At 37.0% G+C, this 12409-nt stretch overlaps 1 protein-coding gene across 2 annotated transcripts in view; it reads right to left on the bottom strand.

The window, feature by feature from the left end:
* Nucleotides 1-12409, bottom strand: part of PDGFD (platelet derived growth factor D) — a 248819-nt gene that overhangs the window by 36697 nt on the left and 199713 nt on the right. For both annotated transcript variants that reach the window (XM_001099616.4, XM_001099412.4), the window contains exon 4: nucleotides 2052-2114. In XM_001099616.4, the coding sequence (XP_001099616.2) occupies nucleotides 2052-2114 (63 nt within the window). The remainder of the gene's footprint in view (nucleotides 1-2051; nucleotides 2115-12409) is intronic.

Consider the following 12409-nt stretch of genomic DNA (forward strand, 5'->3'; position numbering starts at 1 on the left):
TACATATGTATACTTGTGCCATGTTGCTGTGCTGCACCCATCAACTCGTCAGCGCCCATCAACTCGTCATTTACATCAGGTATAACTCCCAATGCAATCCCTCCCCCCTCCCCCCTCCCCATGATAGGCCCCGGTGTGTGATGTTCCGGGAGGGGGAAATTTAATCTCTTCTAACATGAGGCTGAAGAGTCAATCCAAACCGTAGGTAAAATGCAAACATGTCCCTGTGTATGAGCTTTACTAGTGTTTTCAAGTTTTGATTCAGGGCAGTTGACAGAAACAGCAATGATGGCTGAGGAAATATTTATGAATGATGAGGTGACCTAATAAGACCACGAGAACATTTTGGCTGCTGAAGTAAATATTTTAAAACTATTTTTGAGAAAAAGAACTAATTGAATGTGTCTCCTTCAGCTGTACAGTAAATATGATTTCATTCAGCTTTTGTCACGTATTTATAAAAATCATTTCTGAAGTTAACTGCATTACTTTAAAATAACAATTCGTAAAAAAGAAATGCTCTGAAAATGGAAAATCACTTTCAACAAAAACAAGGTATGGTTTAAACAGAAGTTAATGGTGGGTCCAATGACCCTTGCTCCTGCTCCAGAAAGTTCTTGAACAATGGAGTTCTGAGTAAAAAAATCAGCTTGCAGTTTCTGAGAGTTTCTGAGTAAAGAAACTCTCTTACAAGAGAATTAAGCAGCACCTAGACTTGAAACTCAAACCAGAAGCTTTTGAAGTGGATCTGGACCCAGGGAACTTCCCCAGATACTCCAAAAGGACAAGAGAATGCCTCTCTTTTAAAGGACCTGGGTTATTCTTAATTTGTTAAGGGTCCTTTAAGGCTTGTAATTGAATTGTGGTTGGGGCAAGAATCATTAGACAATCCTGAGCTATCACGTCGAAGGTGCCTGAGAAGCTGGAGCATCCCTTGACCCTCAGTCAAGGTTGCAAAAACTGCTGGTGTCTGCCTTGAGTTATCAGCCTCTTCTGCGACCCTCCTGCTTAGCCTGAGCACCTCTTCAGCATTATATGCCTTGTGTTGACTTTCATCTAACTGATAATGATTGCCTACACCAAGTTAGGTTCAGAGCATGTATTCTGGACTGTCGAAAGCACACAAAACACTTATTATCACCATCAGAGATCCCTCTGATCTTTTGATCAGATGAGGTTCTAGTCCAGCATCCATACCAGGTGAATTAAATAGTCACATAATTCATAGTGGAAGGAATCCTGCCATATGAAAGAGTTTTTAAAAAATCCCCCAGAGAGCAAAAGATAACATACCAATTTTAGGAAAAACAAAAAACAAAAAAACTCTGACTCAGCCACATGGACCTACTTAGAGCCATGGGCAAGCTTCCTCTATGCTCTTGACCTTTTAGTAACAATTGCATTTATTATCTTGTATTTTATTGCTACATAAATGCTACACATAGGATTGGTGAAAACAAGGTCTGCTCTTTCTGTGCAAAGTAGATAAGGAGACAGAATACTGAGAAATGACTAAATTTAGGGGAAAACTGGAACATGAACCATTTTACAGCTTCAGGGTGAGTTATGTTTTATATCCAAGTAAAATAGAATACATGCCTGATTTGCACTTAAGTTATCTTCCTGTAAATATTGGGGTTTTTCAAGTCTGAAAAGACCCTTGAAAATGCAAAGGTTAACATCTTCCCCAGGAATATTCAAAACCTATTTTGCAATTCCCCACTTGAGTGTGGGCCATGAACTAGTTTGATATGTTTGGACAGACCTTTAATTGGAATGCTTTGCCCTGAAACTGAAAAATATTTAAGTTATTGCCTAGCCTGAGTTCCTACCATGCTATACTGGCAGTTCCTGGAAACCTTTCTGACAGACAGGAAAAAGGGTGTCTGACATAATCCATTGTAACCTGAATGAAATGGAGAAACACATCCTGTTTGAGATCTGTCTTTTGGTCAAGCCACAGGTCCTTAATGCAGGTGAAATCCTTTTGGGGTTGACCTTAGCTGTTCCATCCATTTCTTTTGCAGGCAATAGAGTAATAAATTACTTACTGAAATAGAGCTTGTGACTGATTCCCAGTTGGTCTCTGAAGCTGCTGCGGGTTGGAAATCTTCCTGGAAGGCAAAGAAACATCTATGTGAGTCAGTCAAACCTCTGTTCAAGTCATTATGTGCATAGTTTCAACATCTCAGCCTTCTGAATCTTTTTCCAACTAAGTGACAACAGAAATAGGGCTATATTCCTGCTGAACAGGTCACCATTTGTCTTAAGCACATCTCCTCAAGAACCCTTCTCATTCAAGACATGGACATTTTCTTGTAAGTACTGGTGACATGGAAAAAGTACAGGTAGGAATGCAAATTTTAACTTGGCCATCCACTAGCTGTGTGACCACAGATAACTGACAACCCCTCCAGTCCTTCCTTTCCTCAGCTGTAAGTGGCTAGTATGGAATTCTTATATTACAGGGCTGTTTTGAGAATTGAACGCATTAATTATGTAACTACCAATGGCACCGAACAAAGTGTTTGATTAAAGAATAATAATTATCATCATTATTGACATATAGTGGGTTTAAACTAGGTTATGCATTATGTTCAATCTTGCCTGCTGACCTGGTCCCAAATATTGGTGATCTTTTCAAAGACACACTAACTTCCAAGGGGTTCTTCTTGACTCTGTCAACAAATACAAGGAAGGATGGCAGAGGAAGAAAATGACTGGTAGTGACTAAGTACTGCCCATTTGGGGAAGGAAGGCCAAGGGCAGACCTGAAAACATTAGTTATCTCAGATAAGCCTGAGTGGATGTGTGATAGCAATGGATCACACAGAAAAAACTTCTCTTAAAAGGCAAACTTGTCTCCCATTTATATATAACTTCCATATTAATTACTACAGCACCAGGAAGTTTAAAAAACATTAAGGGAAGGAAAACAAATTCTGTCATTTTTACAATCCACAGATGGCTTTCTGACCTTGGCAAAATAAATTACTTTAGTAAATTTCTTCCAGCCTTACCAGGGAGTGGAAGGTATTTTCAGAGGATGCTGAGAAATGTTCAGCCACTCTAGTCTGACAGCATATTTACCCAAGTATACCTACTGAATGAGAGCTTAGTATCAGGTGTAAATTTCATTAACATTTTGAGGAGCTGGAAGTACATTTGTTAATTGGTTATGATGAGGCTGGTTTATATATAAATTTCCTGTGTTTAATAAAATTTCAGCTGATTACTGAGAGAGAACTGAGTCAAATGTGGGGTTCAAAGAATGAACAGGTATTAGAAACTGACTAGATAATGGGTTGACAGGTGCAGCAAACCACCATATATCCCAGAACTTACAGTAAAAAAGGAAAGAAACTGACTAGACATCATTATTCTAATCATTTTTTTTTTTTATTTTTGAGACCGAGTCTCACTCTGTCATCCAGGCCGGTGTGCAGTGGCATGATCTCGGCTTACTGCAACCTCTGCCTCCCAGGTTCAAGCAATTCTCCTGCCTCAGCCTTCCTAGTAGCTGGGATTACAGGTGTGCATCACCACACATGGCTAAGTTTTGTATTTTTAGTAGAGATGGGGTTTCGCCATGTTGGCCAGACTGGTCTTGAACTATTGACCTCAGGTGATCTACCGACATTGGCCCTCCGGAGTGCTGGGATTACAGGCATGAGCCACTGGGCCTGGCCTTGTTATTCTAATCTTAATCCTAGGGAAGATAGGAAAGAAACAGGAAATGTGGTATCTGTACTCTGCAAAACAGAATAGACACAAAAGGACACTGAATTCCCACAGGGGGAAAATGTGTAGAATCAAATGAAGGCTGGCATTTATATGAGTCTTCATAAGTTGGTGATCAGATAAGACTGGGCAAGAAGCCAGAGAGCCAGTGGCTTCTCCATGCCGTGATGAGACTATTGGTGGAGGACATATGCCGGGTAAGGTAATGACATGAGCAATCTTCAGATCACAGAATTTTCATTTTCCCTTGTTCATTCAATATTTGTTAATCACCTGCTATTAATACTTTCTAAGCTGTTGATAGGATCATGAGGAAATAAAAACTATTCCTACCTTCAAGGAATTTGGAAAAATTTCACATAGGAAGTTGATTTGTTGGTAGAGTCTTGGAAGATAAATAGATGGGTCTTGCAGAAAAGGTGGGTAGAAGACTCAAAGGGAGAGCAATGCTTAGACAAGGTGAGGAAAGTATACAGAAAAATAAACAACTTACTGGGGAAAGTATGAGTCATGTTGGGCATAGTGTGTTCGAGGTGCCTACACTATATACAGATGGAGATGTTCAGGGGGAAGTTTGCTACATGAGAATGGACCGCATGAGAGAGATGTGACCTTGAGATACAGATTTGGGAAGTATCAACACAAAAATGCAATTCAACCAAGTAAAGGGTTATGTTGACCATGTGTTAAAATCAGAAGAGGGAAAGTTTTAAATCTTGGAACTGGAAATAGTTTTAGAATTATCTAGTCAAATCTCCTTATTTAAACAATAAGGAAACTGGTCAGGAGCGGTGGCTCACGCCTGTAATCCCAGCACTTTGGGAGGCCGAGGCAGGTGCATCACCTGAGGTCAGGAGTTCAAGACCAGCCTGGCCAACATGGTGAAAACCCATCTCTACTACTACTACTACTAATAAAAAAATTAGCCGGGTGTGGTGGTGTGTGCCTGTAATCCCAGTTACTCGGGAGGCTGAGGCAGGAGAACTGCTTAAATCTGGGAGGCAGAGGTTGCAGTGGGCCGAGATTGTACCATTGCACTCCAGACTTGGTAACAAGAGGGAAACTCTGTCTCAAAAAAAAAAAAACCATAAAAATAAATAAACAAATAAATAAGGAAACAAATGCTTAGAGAGATAGTTGATGTGTTCTGTATCATGTACCCATTTTCTGGCAAAGCTAAGACCACCAAAGCTCATTTCTAAGTAGAAACTGTGTGGTTGGTGACCTTCCACAGTGTTACAGCTGCCTTGGACAATGTGTATATAGGGAGAAAAATGATGGAACAGTTTCCAAAAGCGTAATCAGCAGAGCAGGAAAGGCGTATAGCTGAGTGCTGGTGGGTGTCTCTATGAGGACACCCTTTGAAGTAGTCTTAGTCATTTAGATTTCATATCTATCCTTAAGAAATTCTGTGATTTCAGTTCATGTCCTTGCTTAGACACATGGTAAAAATATTTTGCTAAGATTTTTTTAACCTGAAAGGGACTTTGGTCCACAAGCCCCTAAACAAATGTTACACAAGAACTTTTAGTTTCTTCACCGTCTGGGCTACAGGATTCCAGTTCGAAACCTTAATAAGAGTAAATGATAAAAGATTTCATTAAATCCCATATAAAATATAACTTTATCTTCTCTTAGCAACACAAATGTTAGACATTGAAAAGAAACCAACTGTTATGTTACTTCAGAAGTTTACCATTACTTATAGATGACATATTTAAATTAAGCTTATAAAAGGGAATGACATCCCATTAAAAGTAAAACACCGAACCTCCAAAGTTTTAGCCCTCAAAGGAGAATCTTGGCATAGGAGGATTTACCTGCTAAATCCACAATAGGATTATTTCTCATCTCTTACACCATAACCTCCCAAGTCCACTTGGAAACCAGCAAGTTTCCCAACTGCCTGTTAGCTCTTCCCCTAGGGTCAGAGTTATCTCTTTTAATGGTAAATCAAATCACTTCTGTAGTCTGCTTAAAACCTTCCAATAGCTTTCCATTGCTCTTAGAATTTGGCAAAATAAGATCTGACTACTGTTTGCCTCTATGAACTTCTTTCCTCTGGTGTCCTCTGATTTGATATCCTACCTTTCCCACTACCTCCACTCCTGCTACACTGGCCTTCTTTCAGCTTGCAAATAACACAATAAGCCTCTTCTCCCATTAGGTTTAATTCACTGCTGTTCCCTGCCTGGATGCACTTTCCCCAAATGCTCCAATGGCTGGCTCCTCATCATTTAGTTCTCTGCTCAAATATCTAACATCTTTGAGCATTCTATTTAAAATACTCCCACACTTGGTCACTCTATCTACTTAACCTGCTTAATTTCCTTTAAAGTATTTATGGTTATCTGAAATAATTTTATGTTTGTTTTACTGTTGATCATCTCCTTCCTCAAGTGAAATTACACTCCAGAATGGCAAAGATGCTGTTTATTTGTTCTTTATTCTGAGTTTCTAGCTGAGTTTTTAGTATACATTCCAATTTCTCTGCCTTCCCGTGTATACGTAAGGATGATGATCAGCTGCTACTTGCTAGTAGCAAGCCAGTAGTTTACAGCCAGTGTCCATTCTGAGTGGTTGGTCCCTATGCCATACTATTTGTTATATACCCTTAATATTATCCTGAGCAGACTGCTTGCTTTTCAAACTCCAGAATAATGGAAGACAAACTCCTTCTCGTAGGTGCTCTTAGCAGAACAGTGCCCTTACCGTTACTTTAAGAAATGCTAAAATAGAACAAACAATGAAGAATCATTTAAAACTATATTAAAACAGTTCAGTTTACAAAGAAAACATTTCTGTTCTTTGGTATAGAAAACTTACATAAGTGCTTTACAAGCTATGGCTCACTATTCTAAGGGGAGATAACTCTTTACTAGCTCCTAGAGGGTGGTACACATCTCTGGACTTCCTCACCTCCTGCTCCGGAACTGTAGTATCTTCCCTCCTAACATAAAGGAGCTGGTATTTTAGTTACCTTGTTCCTATAGTCCATATAGGGAGTCTAGCAATGTGGCGCTGTGTGTACCTTATTGTACCTTACAGAGACCATCTGGGGGTCTGATGACCTCCCTTGAGATATGAGTAAACTGAAGTTCAGAGAGCCAAATGGGTTGCCCGGCATCTCCCAACTAATTATGACTACGAGGACCCATTTAGCTATTGTGTATCTCTTAGTCGCATGCTCTTTCCAACCCACCAAATAATGTTATATATCATTCTATAATTATAGACATCTTAATCTGCATTGCCTTAATTAATAAAATTAATTTATATCATTAAAATAATTTATCCTCAGCTTAATTCCTCACATTAAAATAGTTCATAATTACATTTTGGCAGTGAAACTAATCATTTGGCATTTTGAAACAAAACTCCCTCATTCTCTGCATTTTACTATTAAGCTTTGGAACGTAGATATGATTCTCAAATTTTCACTTTCTAAATAGTTTAGGATGCACAGTTTGGTTTCTATTAGAAAAGGGTTATAGACTCGAAAGTTGGAGAGATGTGTACAAATAAAATCTTAAAGTGCTACATGAAAACACAGATAAATATTAATGTAAGTGTAGTGTGAAAGAGATATTTCTAAGCATTAATGCCAAAGTCGGAAAGCATAAAAAGCGATACACCTTACATATACAAAATGTTATATAAATCTAAAAGAGATCAAAAACAAAAGTAAAACCATAAGGACAAGCTAGTAAACACACTTGTAACAGATATAACAGGTAAACAGTTAACATCCTTAAAATAAAATGAACTCATAGATCAAAAGCTTATACAAGAGTATGTTCCATATCATACAATACTGCTAGAAAAAAAATGTACAGATATGTGAATGAAGCAGGACTGAAAAAGTATTCACAAAAAATTAATATTGGTTAGCAATGATATATTCTCATTTTCTTCTTTGTGTATATACGTTTTAAAATGTCATAGTAAACACCTAGTTTGAGTAAAACAGTAAATTTCTAAAACTACAATGGAAAAGAAAAAATGGACTGGATGTGTGTACACATATTACATATTAAATGACAGACAAGCCTTTAGGGGTGAATGATCACAAATCATTTACCTGTACTTAGCACAAATCAAGAAGGTTTGTTTATCTTATAAAGAGGATTATTTACAAAAGAAAAGAGGAATTACTCAACATTTATGATATCATTTATTGAATGGTGTCATCCATGTATTCCATGGTAGGAAATAAAAGTGTTCTTGTAGATGTGTTTCTCACCAATTACTAAAAGAGAATTGTTCAAAAACTGGACTACAAAGAGTTCTAGCATGGTCACATTTGGCTCTATTAAAACATGGTTAATACAACACAAACTTTTAACATCTTTAAAAGCAGCTATGAAAACATGCAATGAACCATCAGCTCAGGGTCAGTCAGGCATTTGTCAGGCTCAATTTGAGAACAATTCACCCACTGAATTGTTCTATATGGCTGAAAGCAAACATAGCTGGGGCTATAATAACACTACAAATAATAAATGCTCTCAACAACAATCCTTGCTATTAAAGAATAAAATACGAGTGGGAATTTCCATTTTCAGAAAGGGTTTCTCCAGAGAAACTTTCTTTTCAGATTCCTTACCATTGGATATCTTGGTCCCATGCCAGAGAGGGCAGTAGATATATTACAAGCTAACAAACAATCCACTCATTCCTTCACCAGAGCAACCCTGCACACATTCAACCACTAACTGAGCACCAGCAATGGATGTCCAAAGGAATCCCTCTCCTGTCCCTTGATAGTGGAGCTAGGGACTCTTGTCCTTTAAGTCTTTGCAGGCAGCTGTTCCCAGACCAATATTTCAAACATTTGGGATGATTAGTTGTACCACCTGTTCCTGGATCTCACGGAGGATGGCTGTTCATTTTTATCCTAAGTGATTATGCTATATTTGAGTAGATGAACCACAAACTATTCATGGCTAGAGGGATGTGTCTCACCAGCACTTAAAATATATGCAGTTACTTGGGAGTTTTTATAAAGCTTTCAAATAAAACGATCTTTAACTTACCAAGGACGACTTATTTGGGAAAGTTTCAAAAGACATTTGTCAGTATATTTTCTCTCATTCTGAAAAATTGTATTCTGTTTGCTGCTTTATATTCACTTCTCAGAGGCAGAAAATAAAGAAATCTCTCTCCTAATTGTATCTGTGCTTCTTGATTGAGTTAATGCTTAGAGCTTTTGAATTTCTAAATGCTTAATGCTTTCAAATTTCAAAAGAAACACCTCTAAGCATTCAAAAGAAACACAAAGGGGTTTGTTAAGATTCATAAAACAGTAATGAACAAACACATGATCAACATCCATTACTTCAATAAATTCTAAGTTTGTTTGTTCATGACACTCTGCTCTGTTCATGACCCACTGAGGGAAATCCAAATAAAGCCAAACTTGGAGGCTTGTGTCCTGGGATTACTCTACAGGGAGATCCTTTTGAGTAAAGTCTTTTGATACTTCAGTACCTGAATTTCTGGCATGCAGACCCAACAATGTATGTGGAATTACACTAATGTCTTAATGTCTACAGGAAGAGAATAAAGCAAAAATTAAAAACCCTTAGAATCAATAAAACTCTGTAGCCCAACCAAAACTTAACAAGTATACTTTCTTCACAGACTCATCATCAAACTAGCTCTTCTACATATAATATGGTAAAGGCCTTGGCAGGCGGCCAGATTTTATTGGCTAGAATATTTAATACAAGGATATCAAGAGTCTAAGAATCAATAATTAACAAGAATCAAAGAGCATCTTCCAAAGTTAGAGAATTTGCCTGTGACATTTTATAATACATGTTTCTTAGAGTTACAAGAAGCCCTGGACAGGAGCTTTCTGTTATAGTAAAAATATCTTTAATTAAATAAAGAAATTTTAATAAGAAATATAGATAAGACATGCAGATTTTCACTGATTTAAGAGTTAATTTTTTATAACATTTTCATTTATCATTATTGACAATAAAGTACAATGTTTAAATTTAGAACTGCTAGAATTCATTAACCAATCATCCATGTAATCTTGGTGTAGTGTCAAGATATTTTTAAAAGTTCATTTTTCTTCCTACATTATGAGAAAAGGAACTTTTTATACTTGCTAGTTTCTGATTTCTTCAGATTGAACTTAGTTTGGGAATTTGATCTTGATATAGTAAGGAGAGATTAGAGCAAACGCCAGTCCAGCAAGTGAAGAAGAGAAGGGGTCATCGATTCAAAAGAGGTCATGAGAATGATACTCAAGAACTAGAGAGGATCAATGTGTGTTTGCAGGTAGAGAGAGGGGTGCCACATATCAAGGCGCTGCACAGAAAATTGCAAATTGCAAAATACTACTTTGTTAATAGCTTCCATGGCATTTGGTCATACTAACTGGTAAGTGAACATTTAATTTACAGCTAGAGAAATACTACAGTACTTCTACAATCTGTTGCCGAAGAGCTAGGTTCAGATTTAAATTTTGTGACTAGTTGTTTAGCATTAAAAAAAAAAAAAAAAAAAAAAAACCTCTGTGATTAATTATTTTTCAGTAATGCCTGCCACTTATGGAGCATAGATTTTATGCTGGTGACTATATGAAATGCTTTCCATAAATTATCTCATTCATCATTTCTACAGTAGCTTTAAAAGACGAGGAAGCAGACAGACAGGATGCAAGCCCTATTATTAAGGAAGCGCCACAGATACCTGAACCTGTGGCTGAATCTCTGTGCTCTTTCATCTTTGTTGAATAATTCCTCTTTTCTTTTATAAATAATCCTTTTTATAAAATAAACAAATCTTGATTTGTGCTAAGTTCAGGTTTTCATAAATTCCTTAAATGCATTTCAAAGAGAACATCTGATTCAATTCACCAGTGGTCTGAAATTTATTAAATATTAAATATTGTACTTTTGATATTGCTAAGCCAATCTTAAAGATTATTTATACCAGGCTAAAATGAATGACTTAGGAAATTATTCCTGTTCCTTAGGAAAATTAGAAGTTTGAAATGAAAAGAAGAAATATTGACTTGAATTATTCATATTTTCATTTTCTTGCAGGAAGCACAATGCCTGGTACATAGTGAGCACTCTTTTTTGTTTGTTAGGTTTGTTTTTACTATTGTAGTTAAGAGGGGAAATATTATTTCACGCTCAGAATTCAACAAACCATTTCACGCCTCTGTGTTGGAATTCACACTCCCAATAACTGCTAAATTTCTCTGTACTTGACTGATGTTATATAAATAGATTTTCTTCATGGTGGCCAAAAGCTAGTTACATTATTAAAACCAATAATTAGAGAAAATGGGAATTACAAACAGTATGAAGATTAAGTCCATGTCACCAAAATACCTTAGCTAAAATCATCATCTCTGAAAACTCAAATTATTCCATTACTAATTAAAACTCCTAAGATCTGACTTTAGGGAGAAAATACCATTTGAAGTCTAAAAGCCAAAGCCACAGTCAACACAACTGGTGTGGTACCATGAAAAAGAGCACTCATGAAATGTTACTCAGCAAGTGATGGGATTATAATGTAAACGGGAACATCTTCTAAGAGAATCAGTCATAAAGTATTAAAAAAGCTGTCCATTCTTTTTAAAAATATGGGTATTTCCTAGCGAGGCGACATTGTGCTGTGACACCTTTTCCCTCTACACATTCATCCTTATCCTTACACTGGACCCAGTGTTCATTCATCAGAGCTGCTACCCATCATAATTATCATTTGGCACTATGGGCTATACTGAATATAAAATATTTAAGAGTCATGTTACTACTATACAGCTATGTAAATGAAAAAAAGTAATTCAATGTACCTTTTTCTTGATGTGACTTCTAAGGGGATTTCCAGAATTATTCATGTGGGTAAACTAGAGAGATGGTTAATGTAAAGTCTGAAACAAAAGCGTAGGACTCATACCCTTGCAAATCAGTCTTCTCACAAAAGGTGAGATTCGTATATTCTTGACTTTGTACTTCCTCTTTCCACTCCCCAGTCAACTAATCACTAACCAAGGCAGCTGGCACATTTCTGACCTCAAAAGCAGGCTTGCTATCTGGGCCCATTAGGTGAACTTGTTGGAACTGAGTGCCAAGCACACAGGTCATGAGTTTCAGAGTGTGCTAAGTACAGGTTTTCATAAATTCCTAAGAATTTATGAGAGAGCTGATAAAGCTTTACAAAGAGAAAAAAATACTGTTGCCAAATGCCATGGTTAGTATCAGGGAAAGAGACTTCCTGGGGGCAAATGCCTGACTCAGTCTGTAGGATTTCATCCCTCCAAGTAAACAATTTAAAGTCTTCTCCTCCAGGCTGGGAGGATCATTTTGGAATAGGATAAATGGTAATTAAATGAGAGATCCTGCAATTTAATTTCTATTAGTTCATGTGTATGGGCGTTCGAAATTCCTTTTTACTTTTGGTTATCATCAGTTAACAGGAACATCCTTTACTTTGACCAGTTATTGCACTAGCAATATTCATCAACAGTTTTATGAGTGAAAACACTAGGCTTTGCACAGCAAAATTTTAATCCCAGATTGGTTCTCCTTTGCGTCTTGCTATAATTTTTTTGTACCATTACATCTGTGTACTTAGAGAATGCAAACTTACTGCCATATTCATCTAAACCAAAGATAATTACAAAGTATTTTTG

Source organism: Macaca mulatta, chromosome 14, assembly GCF_049350105.2.
Source record: "Macaca mulatta isolate MMU2019108-1 chromosome 14, T2T-MMU8v2.0, whole genome shotgun sequence".
In the NCBI taxonomy this organism is placed as follows: Eukaryota; Metazoa; Chordata; class Mammalia; order Primates; family Cercopithecidae; genus Macaca; species Macaca mulatta.